Source organism: Anolis sagrei, chromosome 6 (assembly GCF_037176765.1).
Source record: "Anolis sagrei isolate rAnoSag1 chromosome 6, rAnoSag1.mat, whole genome shotgun sequence".
In the NCBI taxonomy this organism is placed as follows: domain Eukaryota; kingdom Metazoa; phylum Chordata; class Lepidosauria; order Squamata; family Dactyloidae; genus Anolis; species Anolis sagrei.
Genome location: NC_090026.1, coordinates 13499291 through 13518655, shown reverse-complemented (window position 1 = coordinate 13518655; position 19365 = coordinate 13499291). Strand labels below are relative to the sequence as shown.

Genomic DNA, 19365 nt, shown 5'->3' with positions numbered 1-19365 from the left:
TAGAGAAACTGGACCTCCCCCCGCCCCGGTGATGCAATGGGTTAAAGCCTTGTGCCGGCAGGACTGAAGACCGACAGGTCGGAGGTTTAAATCTGGAGAGAGCGTGGGTGAGCTCCCTCTGTCAGCTCCAGCTCCCCATGCAGGGACATGAGAGAAGCTTCCCACAAGGATGGTAAAACATCAAACATCCAGGACTCTCCTGGGCAATGTCCTTGCAGACAGCCAATTCTCTCACACCAGAAGCGACTTGCAGTTTCTCAAGTTGCTCCTGACATGAATAAATAAATAAACATATTGTAGAAGGCTTTCATGGCCGGAATCACTGGGTTGTTGTAGGTTTTTTAGGGCTATATGGCCATGGTCTAGAGGCATTCTCTCTTGACGTTTCGCCTGCATCTATGGCAAGCATCCTCACTACCATATAGCCCGAAAAAACCTACAACAACCCACTAAATAAATAAATAAATAAATAAATAAATAAATATAAACTGATGTATGTATAATAATATTCTGGCCCATATATTCCACCAGGTTGGATGGTTAGAATTCACATTTATGGACGCATCCAATATCTCTGCCCAATCTCATTCACAATCATGTTCCCCCGTTCCCCCTTCCTGTTGCTTCTTTGTCCAGTCTGTATACTTACTGGATTATGCCTACATAATTCTCCATGTTTTGGGGAGAGTCAGTTTGCCAGTTGTGTTTGTAACCCAAGACTACCGTGTTGGGTTTGAGGCGTCCCAGACCAGAGACCTGTGAGAAGAAACTGCTTTTAGCTTGCAGCTGAGAAAGGTGGAGAAGTCTACAAAGGGAAATGAGTAGAGAGTTGGAAGGGGCCACATAGGTCGTTTACTCCAACCATACATGCAGTACAGGAAGTCCAGCTAGAGCAGTGTTTCTCAACCTTCCTAATGCCATGACCCCTTAATACAGTTCCTCATGTTATGGGGACCCCAACTATAAAATTATTTTCATTGCTACTTCATAACTGTAGTTTTGCTACTGTTATGAATCGTAATGTAAATATCTGATATGCAGGATGTATTTTCATTCACTGGACCAAATTTGGCACAAATACCCGATACGCCCAAATTTGAAAACTGGTAGGGTTGGGGGAGGGGGGGGTTGATTTTGTCATTTGGGAGTTGTAGTTGCTGGGATTTATATTTAACCTGCAATCAAAGAGCATTCTGAACTCCACCAATGATGAAATCTAACCAAACTTGGCACGCAGAACTCCCATGACCAACAGAAAATACTGAAAGGGTTTGGTGGGCATTGACCTTGAGTTTTGGAGTTGTAGTTCACCTACATCATACTCGGACAATGAAGGATCACATAAAGATAATTGTTGGACTCAAACAATGATGGATCTGGACCAAATTTGGCACAAATACTCAATATGCCCAAATGTGAACACTGGTGGAGTTTGGGAAAAATAGACCTTGATATTTGGGAATTGTAGTTGCTGGGATTTATAGTTCACCTACAATGAAAGAGCATTTTGAACCCCAGCAATGATAGAATTGAGCTACACTTCCCACACAGAACCCCCATGACTAACAGAAAATACTGTGTTGTCGAAGGCTTTCATGGCCGGAATCACTGGGTTGTTGTAGGTTTTTTTCGGCTATATGGCCATGGAGATAATGCCTCTAGAACATGGCCATATAGCCCGAAAAAACCTACAACAACCCAGAAAATACTGTGTTTTCTGATGGTCTTTGATGACCCTCTGACACTCCTTGTGACCCCCCCCCCGGGGTCCCAACCCCCAGGTTGAGAAACACTGAGCTAGAGAATTCCCGGCGGTAGGTTCTCTAGCCTTTGTGAAGATATCTGGGGAACGAGAGGCCCCACTCTTCCTATCAAGTTCCTTCTAATGTTCATAAACTAGGAGACAATGTAGCAGTTTGCTTTTGCCTGAGCCTACTGGGAATGGCAAGCTTTTGCCCTGTCTTTTCCTTCTTGCTAACTACTTTTGCACGTGGAACACAGTTTACCACAAATGAAGTAAGCAGAGTACAAAGAAGGAAACAGTTAGCAGAGAAAGTAGGACGTTTTAAAGCAAGCCAAAAAAGTGAAATGGCTGAATATTAACTGAGATTTTCTCAACAAAGATGGGACAGTTACATCTTGTAGCGTACAAGGTTGGGCACTGAGACATCAACCAAGAATGGTTGGTGTCAGATGATTGGACAGCTCCCTGGACTAGAGATGCAGAGTCTCTGAAGATGTCCTCTTTGTTCAAAACAGAGCTTAGTCCATAGGTTTGGAGGACGATTCTGGGACATTTCCTTAACGTATAGTTGGAGCTTGGAGAAAATTATTTCTTTTTTGGACTATAACTCCAAGATGGCTTGGGGATTTGGGGAGTCGTGGCCCGAAAAAAAATACCTGTTCTGGCTCTATTGTACATCTTGGTCTCCTTCCCTAATTCTGGAGCTCAATATCTCCTGCAACAACCAGGAAGAACCGAGCACCTCCCAAAGTACCAGCTGCCTCTCTAGCCATGATACCTGCATGAGGCTCGTGGCTCCAGCTCTTAAGTTCTCAGTGGTAATGAAGTTGTAGAATGAGCGGATCTTGCGTGCATTAAGCCACCGGAGTTGTTCATTGTAGTTCTCGGCACATGAGAAATCGTGTGGCTGTTGATAGAGAATGGGGGATCTGTTAAAATGACAGCGTCCCTATGGTCCTGATTCCCTCCCCTGCTCCTCTCCGCCAAACCCACAAATCCCGATCTAGAGGTAAACACTCACCTCTGCCACATTCCCGCATATCATGAGGCTCACGGTTTTGGTGAAGGCGGCAACGAAGTCCACCAAGGCTGGGCGGAAGTTGGGCGGACCTGAGAGCACCAGGCATTGAGGTCTGTGAAAGAGGAAGGTTCACAAATCAGCCAGGAAGCCATAGAATCATAGACACATGGAGATGGAAAAGACCACAAGGACCATCCAATCCAACCGGCTGATAGGCAGGAAAATACAGTCTTACTACTTCATCACATTAGGCAGGGAAGTGTGTGCAGAGGAGAGCAGAGAGGAGCTCAGTCTTATTCGTTTTTTTAAGGAAACAGATGTTTTCCCTACCTTCCATCACACTGTTAAATGTCTCTCAGTTTCCTTTCAGTATTCTTTCACGCTGCAGAGATTTGGCCCTGCCCACCATCCCTCTCCTTGCTCATTGTTGAAAACCAGGAGGGAGGGAAAGCACCTATGCTCCATGCTCTTGCTCTCTCTCTTTCTTTCTCTCTGTCTCTCTCTCCCTCCCTCCCCCCTCTCTCTCTTGGCTGCCCCACAGAGAAGGGCGTTGACCTTAGAAAACTGTAACTCTCAGGACGGCATAGTATGGAGCTATGGTATGTAAAGTGGGGTCCAAAAGCATTCCTTCCTTTGTGTAAATGCATCAAGAAAAGAGTATGGACCTTGGGAAACTATAACTCCCAGGAGGACTCCTAATTTGTAAAACACCTTAATATTTTTTACAAAATAACAATTTTTAAAATAGTAATTTTCAAACACTAATAGCCACATTTCATTCCTTTGATTTAGATACCACTGAGCCAAAAACCCTTTATCTCCCAAGGAGAACAAATTCTCAAGTGTATAACTTTGTAAGTAGCTTAAATGTGTTGTAACACATGGTGTTTAATGGATATGTTCAACAAATATTGTTGTAATAACAAGTGTGAAGACTTAGCAAGTTTCTTTGAATACATTCTAGTATAAGATATTTAATATGTATATAATTGTAGCAAAATATTGATGTATACATTAATTTCAGTCCACCAGAAGAAGGCCTGAAGTAAGGCCGAAACCGGTCATGGGTGGCTGATCCATATGCAACCCAACATAAAGAAGATACGACACTGAAATTATTTTAAAGAGATTGTACCAAAATTTACACAATATTGTTTGACTGTGAAATTGAACAGTATAACATGTTTATATGACTGCATGCTGAATACTATTATTGTTTACTTTCTGCATAAGTGGTACTTGTGTTGTATTTAAAGTGGGTTGCACGGGCATTCATTCCATACTGAAAATGCACCAAGAGAAGGGTATGGGCCTTGGAAAACCTACTGGATGACCTTCTCCCAGCCTCATTGCAATGCCATGCAATGGCAAACCTCCTCTGAATTAATTTTGGCACATGATTACTTGGGAAAAACAATACTAAAGTTTTGTTTGTGATTTCCCGCTCATGCCCATTCACTGACAGCAGTCATTGCTTGACATTAAAATCATCAAATAAGGAATGGACATTGGTGAACCAGGAGGACTGAGATACACTGACCAAAAGTAAGTTTACATTTCAGGCTGTCACCCTAAATATACTTGCTCAAAAGAAAGCCCCAGTGGACGTATATTTAGTAAGGTAAAGGTAAAGGTTTTCTCCTGACATTAAGTCTAGTTGTGTCCGACTCTGGGGAGTGTTGCTCACCTCCATTTCTAAGCCGAAGAGCTGGTGTTGTCCGTAGACACCTCCAAGGTCATGTGGCCAGCATGACTGCATGGAGCGCTGTTACCTTCCCGTTGGAGCGGTATCTATTGATCTACTCACATTTGCATGTTTTCGAACTAGGTTGGCAGAAGCTGGGGCTAACAGCGGGAGCTCACACCGCTCCCTGGATTCAAACCTGCAACCTTTCAGTTAGCAAGTTTAGCAGCTCAGTGATTTAACCCAATGCGTCACCAGGGGCTCCAGTGGCTGAAACCTAATTACTAATCTTAACTAAACCCATTCAGTGGTGCGGTATGTCAACACTTATGCAAATCCTGTTGATTCATGGTGTCTAGATGGGATTAGCAGCTGGATTCAAGATAGGGGGACTTTCATTTGAGCAAACACAATTGCGTTACATCTACCCACTCCTTATCACCCCAAAAGACAAAGAGGGTCAATGAAACCCCATTGAATAAACAATAATGTTCAACTTACCGGAAGTTCTTGACATGGTCTTCCACATCACTCAGGCTCATCGCATGCGAAAGGGCCATTTGGTAGGAACCAGCTTGCACCGAGGATCCCCAGTTCACCTCTTGGGGGGAAAAGAAGGACGACACACATCAGAAACAGGTTCAGCTCAATTCTTCCCATCTCATCTTCAATGCTTATTCAAATATAATGATTATGGAAACCTGGAAATGTCACCCCACTCCCAGGAAAGATTTCACCATGCAGAAATCTGTCTCACGTCGAGATGGCATATTTACCCACTCAGCTGAGGGACAGGGGAAATGTACTAGGCAGGGAAGTGTGCTGCCAGATGCTTTTCTGTAGGTCCCCGAGACACCCTCTAAAGCCCATAAGCTTCAAAAAGGTAAGAAACAGGTAGCAGCCAGGTTTCTAACTGGAGCAATTCACAGGGAGCATACAACCCCTCTGTTGAATCAGCTCCACTGGCACAATTCAAAGTGCTGACCTTAGCCTAAATCCCTAAATGGTTGCGGTCCAGCTTACCTATCCAAATGTATCTCCCTATGAGACAGCTAGAGCATTAAGATCGGCTGAGGAGGTCCTGCTCTCAGTCCCACCACCTTCGCAGACGCGATTAGTGGGGATGAGAGACAGGACCTCCTTGGTGGTGGCGCCTTGGCGGCAGAACTCCCTCCCCAGCAAGATCAGATTGGCCTCTTTCCTTCTGACATTCAGGAAATTACTCTAAACATGGCTTTTTAAAGCAAACATTTGGAGATGAAGCAGCCAAGATAACTTTGAGATTGGCACGATGTCCAATGTTTTATGTTATGTTGTTTATAGTTGATGTTTTATAGTTCACTGATTTTAAAATATTATTATATGCCACTTTAGTTATGTGCTGTGTTATGTGCTTTGCCATTTACTTTGTTGTGAACCACTTTGAGTCCTCCTTGGGGCAAAGAAAAGTGGTATATAAATAAATACATGCATGCATGCATACATACATACGCAATTTTCCAATTTTGTTCAAGTGCTGAAGAAACCACACCAATGTTTGCGCTTTGTTTGTACCCAAAATCCCACTCAAAATGGATGTGGAAAGGTTGAAAATTAGCTAGGAATGAAGCTAAAGCAAAACTTGAAGTTTTGTTTGAACTTCATTAATATGTGGAAATGTGGTCCTGCCACTGATATTTGCTCACCTCTGATCTAACCTTCCCTCATTTTTAGGGTGGCAAAAAAAAGTATGTATTCTTGTCAGAGTGAAGAGAGAGGGGACCAGGAAGACAGCTCCACCTTGTCTCCTCTACTATGTTAATAATAATAACAATAATAATATATTATTATTATATATTATTATTATTTTGTCGTGTCAGGAGCGACCTTAGAAACTGCAAGTCGCTTCTGGTGTGAGAGAATTGGCCATCTGCAAGGACATTGCCCAAGGGATGCCCGGATGATTTGATGATTTATCATCCTTGTGGGAGACTTCTCTCATGTCCCCACATGAGGAGCTGGAGCTGATAGAGGGAGCTCATCTGCCTCTCCCCGGATTCGAATCTGTGACCTGTCGGTCTTCAGTCCTGCCGGCACAGGGCTCTAACCCACTGCACCACCAGGGGCTTTATAATATAATTTATAATATTATAATGTAACACAATATAAAACATAATATTAATACAATATTATAATTATATACTTTAAATAGTATTATTAGTACCTTTACCTTTATAATGGTATAATACAATATACTAATGTATAATACTGATATTGTGCTATGCTATTAATATATTATATTTTATGTATATATATATATATCTTGTAAGCCGCTCTGAGTTCCCTTCGGGGTGAGAAGGGCGGCATATAAATGCTGTAAATAAATAAATAAATAATTGTCAGCTCTCCAACTGAAGCTCCCAGGGATTGCATTTATATGAACGGCCAATAAAAAACCTCCCACCTCCTTATACCAGGCTCGACCAAATAGCGAATGATGCACGCAGTCTGTTGATTGATTGGCATGTTTGTACGTTTTACAAAAACATGGTGACTGAGGATTATGGGAGCTGGAGTGAGACATATCTGGAGAGCCCTGGAGATGTTCCAAGGTTGCCTCAACTACTTCGCTGAATAGGAAAGAGACTGTGGATTCTGGTCAACTTATCTCTCATCTGCCTCCACTCTCCCCAAAACACAAAAGAGATATCCTTGGCTTTTCAGGTTTAACCTCAGCCAGCCTCACCAGGTTTCTTGTAAGTGACATATGCCAAGCTGACGAAGATTATGCCAACGACGATGAGGGCCGACCACCAGGCCAGCAGGAACATGATGACCACAGAGATGATGGCTCCAAAGAGGGCTGTCCACTTGCTGAAGTACCGGAAAGAAGGCCGCCAGCCTGGTAGGACGCACGAGAAGAGAGCATTGCATGAGTTGAAGGCATCCAGGTATTCATAATAACCAAAACAAACCCTAATTCAGCTTTTCTCAACCTGGGTATTGGGATCCCTGGGAAGGTCATAAGGGGGGTGTCAGAGGGCTCATCAAAGATCATCAGAAATCACAGTATTTTTTGTTCTCCATGGTGGAAGTTTGGCTCAATTCTATCGTTGTTGGGGTTCAGAATGCTCTTTGATTGTTGGTGAACTATAAATCCCAGCAACTACAACTCCCAAATGTCAAGGTCTATTTTCCCCAAACTCCACCACTGTACACATTTGGGCATATTGAGTATTTTGCCAAGTTTGGTCCAGATCCATCATTGTTTCACTCCACCAGGAGGTAGGTGAACTACAACCCACCAAACCCTTCCAGTATTTTCTAGTCATGGGAGTTCTATGTGCCAAGCTTGCTTCAATTCCATTGCTGGTAGAGTTCAGAATGCTCTTTAATTGTTGGTGAACTATAAATCCCAGCAACTACAACTCTCAAATGACAAAATCAATCCCCCCCCCCCCCCACTAACAACCCCACCAGTATTCCAATTTGGGCATATCGGGTATTTGTGCCAAATTTGGTCCAGTGAATGAAAATACAGCCTGCATATCAGCTATTTACATTATGATTCATAACAGTAGCCAAATTACAGTTACGAAGTAGCAACGAAAATAATTTTATGGTTGGGGGTCACCACAAGATGAGGAACTGTATTAAGGGGTCGTGGCATTCAGAAGGTTGAGAACCACTGCCCTTTTTTATCCTATCCTTGGTTGATGCTCACTCAGGATCAGAGCGAAAGGATGGCAAACCCCTTCTGAACAAATCCTACCAAGAAAACCAAGTGCCTTAGAGTTGCCATAATATAGACGGACAGAAGGCACACAACAAGGGGGCAGGGACATGATCTAAAGGTGATATTGTGGAATATTGTGGAATATTGTGTCCAATTCTGGGCACCACAATTCAAGAGAGATATTGACAAGCTGGAATGTGTCCAGAGGAGGGCGACTAAAATGATCAAGGGTCTGGAGAACAAGCCCAATGAGGAGCGGCTTAAGGAGCTGGGCATGTTTAACCTGAAGAAGAAAAGGCTGAGAGGAGATATGATAGCCATGTATAAATATGTGAGAGGAAGGCACAGGGAGGAGGGAGCAAGCTTGTTTACTGCTTCCATAGAGATTAGGACAAGGAACAATGGCTTCCTGACTGCGAGAGCCATTCAGCAGTAGAACTCTCTGCCCCGGAGTGTGGTGGAGGCTCCTTCTTTGGAAGCTTTTAAACAGAGGCTTTTAAACAGAGGCCATCTGTCAGGGGTGCTTTGAATGCAATATTCCTGCTTCTTGGCAGGGGATTAGACTGGATGGCCCATGAGGTCTCTTCCAACTCTTTGATTCTATGATTCTATGATGACAATACGGCTTCTGGAAGTAAATGGGATATGCAAAGCCAAACATTTGGGGCTGAACTTTGCCCTTGACAAAATCTAAGCCATCTTCAAACCTGATCTAGTAATCCTTCCACCAGTCAGAACCGAGTAAATCCAGTTTGCTGAGCAGCTTCAAAGCTGGTCTTTCCTACTCAATTTAATCTACTCAGAGAACAAGACCTTCCCATTCAGCCACCCCACACTTCAACTTCCCAGACAAATTCATTATCAGTGTGATCGCTGCACTCAATGTGTAACTGAAAGAATGGCAAATTCCTTGTCTGTTTACTTCCACTGTTTACTCTTTCCACCACACTTCCTTCCCCTTTCTTTGCACCCTGCAACATCAGGAACCTGCCCCCATTTGCGCCCAGGTAAATCCATGTGCAATGTATTAGCCAACATATTTTAATGTTACCCTACCATAAAGCCATAGAATCATAGAGTTGGAAGAGACCTCGTGGGTTTTCCAGTCCAACCCCCTGCCAAGAAGCAGGAAAATTGCATTCAAAGCACCCTAGCATTTCTGTGCTCTCAAATAATATGCTGTGTCTAAGTTGGTTCATCAAGTGCTCTGCTATGGCTGACTTCTCTGATTGAATTAGTCTTTCATGTTCCTTGATTCGTGTTTGAGCACTGCTGAATTTGGAGGTCCCTATATAGACTTGTCCACAGCTGCATGGTATATGGTAGACTCCTGCAGGGGTGAGAGGATCCCTCTTGTCCATTGAGAACATTCAAATCACTCTAACAACCACCATGTCAGACTACACAGAGAAGCCACTGAATTCCACAGGAAACATTGAAATTGAGCACAGTCTGGCTACCAGTATTTTAAAAATACTCTAAAATCAGAACAGTAAAGAACACCACTCAAAAACAGGGGAATTCCAGAGAAGAAACAATCAGGAACAGCTAATCACCTCCCAACAAAGGATTCCCCCAGGCAGGAAGCAGCCAAGCCTTGAAGCTGCAAGGCTTTTCAATGCTAATCAATGCTAATTGCAGCAATCACACTTGCCTCCAACAGACAAGAGTTCTTTCTCCCACCCTGGGCATTCCACAGATATATAAACCCCACTTGCCTAGTTTCCAACAGACCCCACAACCTCTGAGGATGCCTGCCATAGATGTGGGTGAAGTGTCAGGAGAGAATGCTTCTGGAACATGGCCATACAGCCTGGAAAACTCACAGTAATCCAGTAATTCTGTCCATAAAAGCCTTGGACAACACATTGCTTATGTTTATTCAACAGTGAATTGACTGCCTTGAAAAGTGGTGCAGTCTCTTTCTTTGGAGGTCTTTAAATGGACATCTTTTTAGGTGCGTTAGTTGTATATTCCTGCATGGACTAGATGGCTTTGTGGTGTCTTCCAACTCCACAATTCCATCATTTCACAACAGAGCACCAACACAATGTCCACACATCTATTTTTTTACTGCATTCCACCCCAACCATTTCCTGGATACTGTCCCACCACCATTGCCTTACCTGGGGACTTGGTGATGGTGGCATGGAAGCAGCTGAAATTGATCAGGGCGTAAGAGCACAAAAAGAAATTAGAGATGATGGGTGCAATGGTGTTCAGCTCAGCTGGGGAGGCAAAGAAGAGGAAAATCAGCAAAGAGGCACCATCTTCCAACACAGAAGAGGGATGGGAGGAGATGTTCACTTGGGTGTACCAATCAATGTGCATGTGCTCACTTATTTTCAATAGTACTCACTTCTTGTTTATTTAGTTTCATGGTACATTTTCTCTTCCTTTACACAATTTGAGTCCTTGGTCATTAAATTTATTTAAAAATTCCTATCCCACAGAGTTGGAGGTACAATACTGCTTCTCACCTACTCCTTTGCCCTCGTCTCACTTGCCATTCTTCTTCCCTTGCGCAAGAACGATCTCACTTACCAATGAGGATGAAGGCAACTGCCAGGATGAAAGTCAAAGCATAGGCTCTCAAGGGCTCCTGGTTCTTTCCGTATCCCTTGGCAAAGAAGCCGATGAGAGGATAGAGGTTGTCCTGGCAGAGGCACTGTAAGAAAAAAGTTGAACCAATATTAGGTCTTGTCAACCTGGGTTGATATCTGTTTCTGCGTGATGAATACAGCAGGCCTTGGAGATGGCTTAGCAATGTCCTAGTTCGAAACCCACTGTTCCTCCATATTCCTTGGGACTAGACATATTTATTTATTTATTTACAGTATTTCTATCCTGCTCTATCTCACAGCAGATGGGACTCAGAGTGGCTTCCAGTTTTGGTAAATATTCTATATTCTATATGCTATATTTTGGTCTTGAGAGACAATATTAGCTTTTGTGCTCCTCACACAAAAGTGGAATAGTGTCAGACTTCTGCATTTTCAAGTTTAAGTTTTGTGGATTTGATTCCTCATAGGTTTGAGTAATATGGTCTCTCTAAGAATCTCTAGGTCCTTCAGTGGCACTCTTTAGTCAACTTCGGCAAAGGTTGGCAATTAAGTCTCACTGGAGGACCTGGAGATTCTTGGAAAGGTATTTCTTAAAGTTTGTTTTATTCATGTTTCCCACTTCCACAGAGGTCCTGCTCCCCAGATCTTCATGAATGTGGAAGGCTGATTGCACTTGGGGACAATCAATGGAATTTATTAGGCATATTCTGGATCGATTCAAAAGGTAGCAGTTGTTGTTGTGTACCTTCAAGTCATTTATGGTGACCCTAAGGTGGGTTTCTTAGCAAGACTTATTTATATTCATTGGGAGTTTGCCATTGCCTTTGGATGGCTAAATGAGAGTGACTTGAACAAAGTGGTTTTCCTTGGTTGGACAAGGATTCAAATTCTGATCTCCAGAGTCGATGTCCTTCATATAAACCACTTTTATTTATTATTTATTTACATTATTTATATTCCGTCCTCACTCCATAGGGGACTCAGAGAAGATCACAGAACACATATACAGCAAACATTCAATGCTATTATACGTATAACGACAAGACAGACAACTGTACATAGATATATAGGCTTTCCCATCTTCAGCATCTTGGAGGCTGTGCTTGGTTCCAGCCACAGGGGGGTGCTGTCGCTCCATCTTCCCTGCCGAAGAGCTTTTGTTTATACACTTCCTCCTTGATCAAATCACCAGCATTTCCTGGCATTTCCTTATGGATGCCTTAAATACTTCCCTGCTTAAAGCGGTACCTATTTATCTCCTCACAATTGCTGTTTTCGATCTGATAGGTAGGCAGAAGCTGGACTGAAAGGCCAACTCACCCCGACCCAGGCTTCGAACTGTCAGCCTTTCAGTTGGCAAGATTTACTGCATTTGGCGGTTAACCTGCTGTGCTAAAGCCCAGCCCTTTCCCCAAGTTGGTTGCCAGAAGAATTCCAAAATCTTTATTTTCACCACTCCAGGACCTTATTGTCCTGTTTGGCCACATTTTCTTGGTCAGGCCAAAGAAGCAGGCTAGGTTATTGTTGAGTCAAGCTGGGGCTAAAGCTGATAGCGAGGACAATGGGGAAATGATAACAGAGGCTGAGAACTGGGGATTTTCCCGATCAAAACAGTAGAATATAGTGGTCATGGCTGTGTTTACATCTCCATTCTACTCTTCAATCTCTTTCTCCAATGTACCTGGAAGACTTTGGGAGCAGAGACGAGGCAGGCCAAGGCAGAAGAGAGGGTGGCAGCAAAAATCCCAGCTGTGATGAGAGGGCTGAATGCTGACACCATGCTCATGGTCTAGAGAGAAACAAGGAGATCAAACTTTAGTAGGGAAAGAGGTCTCAGCTTCAGAAGCATTTTCATCCAATGAACAATAAGGTGAGAAAGAGCATATCTAAACTGCAGACTTAATGTTGTTTGATGCCACTTTAACTGCCATAGCTCAATGCTATGGAATAAGGGGAATTGTAGTTCAGTGAGGCACCAGCATTCCTTGACTAAGAAAGCTAAGGACCAAGTAAAATTACTGTTCTCATGATTCCATAGCATTAAACCATGGCCGTTAAAGTGATGTCAAACCGCATTAATTTAGCTGCACCATAAAATAATCAAAACAGGATGCTGAAAGAGATAAAAACAAGGTAAGCAAGGCAAAAACAAACAACGAAGCTCACATAATGCTCTCGTTCACATTATGACCTTGTCCCACACCATAAAACCCACTGAAAAAGGATCCTGGCTTTTCCTACCTGGTAATCATTGGCCAAGCCATATTCGCAAGTTCCAGACAAGGTGCACTCGGTGAAGTTCCAGCCGTAGTTACAGCCCAAGCCGACGCAATCCCCACCGGTGAAATTGCCAGCTCCCAGAGTGTCGTTTATGCTACCGGTGGCATCACGGATCACACAGGAACCTGGGGAAAAAGAGAGAGAAAAGACCACCTTGTAGGGCTAAGCATCTGGGATTGCTCCATGGAGTCCCTTTGCAAATTGTAGACTCATTACCAATGGTGGCAGCAATAGCCAGGTATGTCAACGTGGTTAGGAAGATGGCCATTAGAGTTCCTTGAGGGATGGCCACTGCTGGGTCCTGCAAAGGAAAAAGAAAGAGAGAGAGACAGTCAATTATATGTTAGGGCATGTAAAAATCCTTATGGTGAGTATGTTAACTGTAAATGCAAAGCATGAAGCTGATTGGTTGGGCCACACCCTAGAGCGGGGGTCCTCAAACTTTTTAAACAGAGGGCCAGGTCACAGTCCCTCAAACTGTTGGAGGGCCGGATTATAATTTGAAAAAAGTATAAATGAATTCCTATGCACACTGCACATATCTTATTTGTAGTGCAAAAACACTTTAAAAATACAATAATTAAAATGAAGAACAAGTTTAACAAATATAAACTTATTAGTATTTCAATGGGAAGTGTGGGCCTGCTTTTGGCTGATGAGATAGGGTTGTTGTTGTGGTGGTGGTGTGCTTTCAAGTCGTTTCAGACAGGTTGATCCTGAGCGACGGCCAGGTAAATGACCTTGTAGGGCCATATTCGTCCCCCGGGCCTTAGTTTGAGGACCCCTGCCCTAGAGGCTAGCTGAACCTGGGAGTTTTGGCAACAGTTACATTTTTGGCCAGTTAGCTGTGCAGAAGCTTACAGAGACAGAGAGCTTCTGAAAGAAGGTCTCCCACATGGACTCCTAAAGACCATTTGAATTTCTCTCAGAGACATTGCAACTGTTCACATGACTGTATATATGTTGCTCTGCAAAGAGTAAACTTTTTGTATTTTGTGACCTCACCTCTGAGGATGCTTGCCATAGATGCAGGCGAAACGTCAGGAGAAATGCCTCTAGAACATGGCCATATAGCCCGAAAAAACCCACAAGAACTGAGTAAACTTTTTGTTTAATCTGCGTGGCATATTTCTCTGGCAAAAAAAGTGTGTGGGCTGGTGAAACGTTAACTACGATGATTTTCATTCTGATACACTATACCAGGGGTCCTCAAACTTTTTAACCAGATGGCCAGGTCAAAGTCCCTCAAACTGCTGGAGGGCTGGATTATAATTTGAAAAAAAAATGTATGCAAAAAACACTTAAAAACCATACAATAATTGAAATGAAGAACAATGTTAACAAATATAAACTTATTAGTATTTCAATGGGAAGTGTGGATCTGCTTTTGGCTGTTGAGATAGGATTGTTGTTATTGTTATGTGCTTTCAAGTCGTTTCAGACTTAGGTTGACCCTGAGCGAGGGCCGGTTAGATGACCTTGGAGGGCTGTATCCGGCCCTTGGGCCGTAGTTTGAGGACCCCTGCACTATAGTCATACAGTGGGCCTTTGAGATCTTCAAGAGTTTGTTCCAGGATGCCCTGTAGATACCAAAATCCATGGATGCTCAAGTCCTGTTATATGCAGTGGCATCCCTTATATAAAATGGTAATCAAATGGCATTGAGAGCCTGAAGCTCTGTGAAATATGAAGTCTGCTTTTGCTCAAGGGCACGATTCCTCTCCCTCCTCTCTTCTCTGTTGCGTTAATGGAGTGCCAATAAATCATGGATTCTGTAGTTTTACAAGGTCTGTAGCCTTCTCTGCCATGTAGTGCTGATGCCTCACAAAACTACAACTCCCACAATTCAATAATGTTGAGTGGTTGGCTTTAAAGTTGTGTCCAACTGCATCCATTCTACGATGCAGACGCACCCTAAGAACACGTTGGCATTTCCTTCCACTTCATATATAGAAGTGCCATCCACACACCTTTAGATCTCCTGAGATGTTGGCACCAGCTAAGATCCCTGTGGCTGATGGGAAGAAAATGGAGAACATGCCAAAGAAGCTTCCAGATTCGCCTCTCCACTCGGGCCCAATGTTCTCCAGAAAAATGTCGCCTATGAGGGAAAAAAAGGGAGCAAAATAGTCTAGTGATTGATCCAAACACAGTGGGGAAGAAGCAGACCATGAGGAAATGTTGTTTGGGGACTACAGCTCTTACCACGATAGCTGAAGTAGCCTTTGGCCATCCGCTCCGGCGAGGCTGGGATCAGTGTCCCAACGAAGTAGTTGACGAAAGAGACCATGATGACAAAGAAGAACACAACCTGAGCCTGGAAAAATAAAAAAGAAGAAATAATTAGGAACTGTGGGAGTTGAAGTCCAAAACATCTGGAAAACCGACATTTGCCCATGCCTGGCATAGATGCACTTCACACTCTCTCAGGGTCAGAAGAAGACAATGGAAAAGGTTCGGTTAAGGATCACCATAGGTCGGAAAGACACACAAAAAGGACATATTTAAAGCTATGCTTCAAAAAGACTCAATTATTATTTCATCCCAAGGTTCCCAGATATCCCATATTTCAGCTTTAACTACCTCATTTAATTCCTTCCTTGGAAAATGATTACAAACCCAATTGTTGTTTTCCTTCTCTTACCTTCGCCTCCCATTCCATGCCAGCCAGAGCAATGCCCATCAAACCCGTGACAGTGATCACACCCACAATACGGATGTCGTTCACTGGGTCAGTCATGATTGAATCAGTCTCCTGTTGGAATATAATAATGGAAGTGAGAAAGAACTCAACTGTAGAACTAATGCACCAAACTGCCTTTCCTTGAAGTGTTTTGCTTGGTTCATCGACCCTACCAGCTGTTAGGGATTGTGGGAGTTGAAGTCCAAAACACCTGGAGGGCCAAAGTTTGCCCATGACTGGTGTACACAAACTCTACATAGATATGACCCATGGTTGGTGGCAAGAGAAGGAAGAAGGACCCAACAGAGTTGGGGAAATTTGAAACATTTCAAGAAAGAATTTGGATGCAAAACCACAAATACGTAGCTAAAACCAAAACAAAAAGAACCGCAAAGTCTCAGTACTTCCAGGGAGCTTTCTCTAGTCTGGATAAGCCAAAAACTGGACAAAGAAGAACATCTAGAGAACCTGATTTGGGGTCAGGGAAAACTAGGATGGGATCAGGTTGCACCATACGTACCACCAGAAGATCCTTGACTGTTTCTGAGAATCCCACCACATGCATAGCCACTGCGACAGCGTTGGCAAAGGAGAAGAGAAGACCGATGGAGCCACCAAGTTCTGGTCCCAAGCTGCGGGAGATGAGGAAGTAGGTGCCTCCTGCAAGAGAAGCCATTCAGGCATCAGTCACTGCTCAAGGCTGGCCCATCCATTACTTAATTATCTACTGAATTTAATTCCCACATTTCTATCAAAGTAGAACCCAAGGCAGCTCATAGACAACATTTGTTTAAACTAATCTTTCTTATGGTCAAATTCTGCCAAGATGTCGAGGGCAGAGTTGTGTTGGTGGACCTTCAGGTTCCTAGAGATGTGTTATTTCCAGATTTAGAGAAAGTGGGTTTTTAAAATTGTTTATATTTTATATTTATATTTCAGTTTTTAATTTTTTTCTCTCTACAGAAAATTGCTTCCTATCTTGGAAATTCTGTGATTTATAATATAATCATAAAATTGTAGAGTTGGAAGAGATCTCGTGGGCCATCCAGTCCAACCCCATTCTGCCAAGAAGCAGGAAAATCATATTCAAAGCACCCCCGACAAATGGCCATCCAGCCTCTGTTTAAAAGCCTCCAAAGAAGGAGCCTCCACCACACTCTGGAGCAGAGAGTTCCACTGCTGAACAGCTCTCACTGTTAGGAAGTTCTTCCTCATGTTCAGGTGGAATCTCATTTCTTGTACTTTGAAGCTATTCTTCTGCGTCGTAGATTCCAGGGCAGGAGAAAACAAGCTTGCTCCCTCCTCCCGATAACTTCCCCTCACATATTTATACATGGCCCTCATCATGTCTCCTCTCAGCCTTTTCTTCTGCATGCTAAACATGCCCAGCTCTTTAAGCCGCTCCTCATAGGGCTTGTTCTCCAGACCCTGGATCCTTTTAGTTGCTCTCCTCTGGACACATTTCAGCTTAGAGTCAACATCTCCCTTCAATTGTGGTGCCCAGAATTGGACACAGTGTTATTCCAGGTGTGGTCTAACCAAGGCAGAATAGAGGAGTAGCATGACTACCCTGGATCTAGACACTAGACTCCTATTTATGCAGGCCAAAATCCCAGTGGCCTTTTTAGCTGTCGCAAGACACTGTTGGCTCATGTTCACCCTCCTCCCCACGAGGACTCCAAGATCTTTTTCACCCGGACCGCTGTAGAGCTAGGCATCGTCCCCGTTTCTGTATCTTTGCATTTCATTTTTTCTGCCTAACTGGAGTATCTTGCATTTGTCCCTTTTGAAGTTCATTTTGTTAGTTTTGGCCAATCATCTCTCTAATCTGTGAAGATCATTTTGAATTTTGCTCCTGTCTTCTGAATTATTGGCTCTCCCTCCCAATTTGGTGTTGTCTGCAAACTTGATGATCTTGCCTTCTATCCTTCATCTAAGTCCTTAATAAATATGTTGAACAGGACCATTCAATTTTATCCATTCTTGTCCCTAGAACAGGTCACCAAAATGCAGAAATAAGACTCTAAAGAACTGTTCCAGGGCTCCAATCACTAGACTTCTACAGAGTAAAGTTGGATAGGGTCTTCACAAATGTGCAAAATTGTGCCAAAAATTGGGTTTCTTGGAAATTTCCTTACCCGCTTTGACTTTGCCATTGGTGGAGATGGCTGAAATGGAGAGGCCAGTGATGCTGGTCACGATGGAAGACATTATAATGATCAACCAAGTTAACCCTGAGGAAAGAAAGAGAAATCCATGGGTTGGAGGAAACATAATCAGATGACCCATGTTATACCTCTTCTCTTTGAACCCATTTTTTCAAAAGACTTCCCCAAATTTCCCTTCCAAAATACCCAAAATTCTCTAATTGCTCTCCAGAATCTCGTGATGAATATGTTTCATCCTTGAAGGAAACCTTTAAGAAGTTCTCCAGAAGGTTCAAAATGTTTTTGTTTAACTATGCAATGTTTACCTGACCCAACTGCTTCATATGTGAATATAGTGTTAATTTCGAATGAAATGTTTGCTGAAACATATTGAACTGTTCTTTTTTGTGTAGGACTACCTATATGCTTTTGTGTAGGACCTTATCTTTATTTTTTCTTGTTATTTCTACTTCTGATACCAAACTTGCTGCTAAACAAGTCATACCAAGGAACACATCAACTTTGTCAACTGAGATGTATCTCTATAGTGCTATAATTGTGTAAAGATGGTTCATTTCCACAAATTTAATCCCAAGCCTCCTTATATCGGAAAATACTCTTACCTATCCCAGCCTGAGCAGTTATCCATGGCAAACGGAGATAAAGGATCACGCCCCAAATGTTCAACATGCACCGGATCTTTGGAAACAAAAGAACGTAAAATTGAGAACCTGGGCACATTGGTAGATTACATAATAATGGGAGGAGACAACTCAGTGTCCACCCATATGGCAGAATTATAACAGTTTGACAGCACTTTAACTGACATAGTACCATCCTAGGGTACCTTGGGAGTTATAGTTTGCGATGGCACCAGAGCCCTCTAACAAGCAACTACCTATTAATCCAAGAATCCCATAGCATTGAGCCAAGGTTGTTAATATGGTGTCGAACTGCTATTATTCTGTAGTGCGGAGACAGCCTGCCTTTATTCCCAATTGTCTCCACAATTGGAGGGCTCATCTTGCTCCTCCTGGTTCTAATGTATTCATTCTTTTCATTTGCCGACTTTACCATGACTCCGGTCACCCAACCAAAACGAACAGGTTCTGTTTCTGGTTCTTCGTCAGCTTCCACATCTTTGTCTTCCCCATCCTTGGTACTGGAATCATGAGATGACTGAATAAACAAAACAGGGAGGAAAGGAAAGGCTAAATACACTTCTGACAATTGGGGAAATATATGAAATTTCTCAAAACGTGGCAAACGTTGACCGTAGAAGATTGGAAGACCTAGAAATTGCTAGTGGTCCCTGGTCAAGTGGTCCCTGGTCAAAGGGGTCTTTGGTCAAAGAGGTCCCTGGTCAAAGTGGTCTCAGGTCAAAGTGGTCTTTGGTCAAAGTGATCCCTGGTCCAAGTGGTTCCTGGTCAAAGGGGTCTCTGGTCAAAGTGGTCCCTGGTCAAAGTGGTCCCTGGTCAAAGGGGTCCCTGGTCAAAGTGGTCCCTGGTCAAAGGGGTCTCTGGTCAA

At 43.2% G+C, this 19365-nt stretch overlaps 1 protein-coding gene across 1 annotated transcript in view; it reads right to left on the bottom strand.

Annotated features, from left to right (window-relative positions):
• The window catches only part of LOC132777715 (solute carrier family 12 member 3-like), a 29093-nt gene extending 10083 nt beyond the window's left edge, over window positions 1-19010 (bottom strand). Inside the window, exons 1-17 of the mRNA XM_060780135.2 lie at window positions 18913-19010; window positions 18462-18537; window positions 17830-17925; window positions 16212-16351; window positions 15653-15763; window positions 15214-15325; window positions 14979-15109; window positions 13225-13309; window positions 12970-13133; window positions 12410-12517; window positions 10709-10832; window positions 10291-10392; window positions 7175-7330; window positions 4951-5050; window positions 2766-2877; window positions 2523-2651; window positions 650-756 (exon numbers count right to left, since the gene is read on the bottom strand). Of these exons, the coding sequence (XP_060636118.2) occupies window positions 650-756; window positions 2523-2651; window positions 2766-2877; window positions 4951-5050; window positions 7175-7330; window positions 10291-10392; window positions 10709-10832; window positions 12410-12517; window positions 12970-13133; window positions 13225-13309; window positions 14979-15109; window positions 15214-15325; window positions 15653-15763; window positions 16212-16351; window positions 17830-17925; window positions 18462-18537; window positions 18913-18915 (1856 nt within the window). The 5' untranslated portion in view covers window positions 18916-19010. The remainder of the gene's footprint in view (window positions 1-649; window positions 757-2522; window positions 2652-2765; window positions 2878-4950; window positions 5051-7174; window positions 7331-10290; window positions 10393-10708; window positions 10833-12409; window positions 12518-12969; window positions 13134-13224; window positions 13310-14978; window positions 15110-15213; window positions 15326-15652; window positions 15764-16211; window positions 16352-17829; window positions 17926-18461; window positions 18538-18912) is intronic.
• Window positions 19011-19365: the final 355 nt, after the last annotated feature.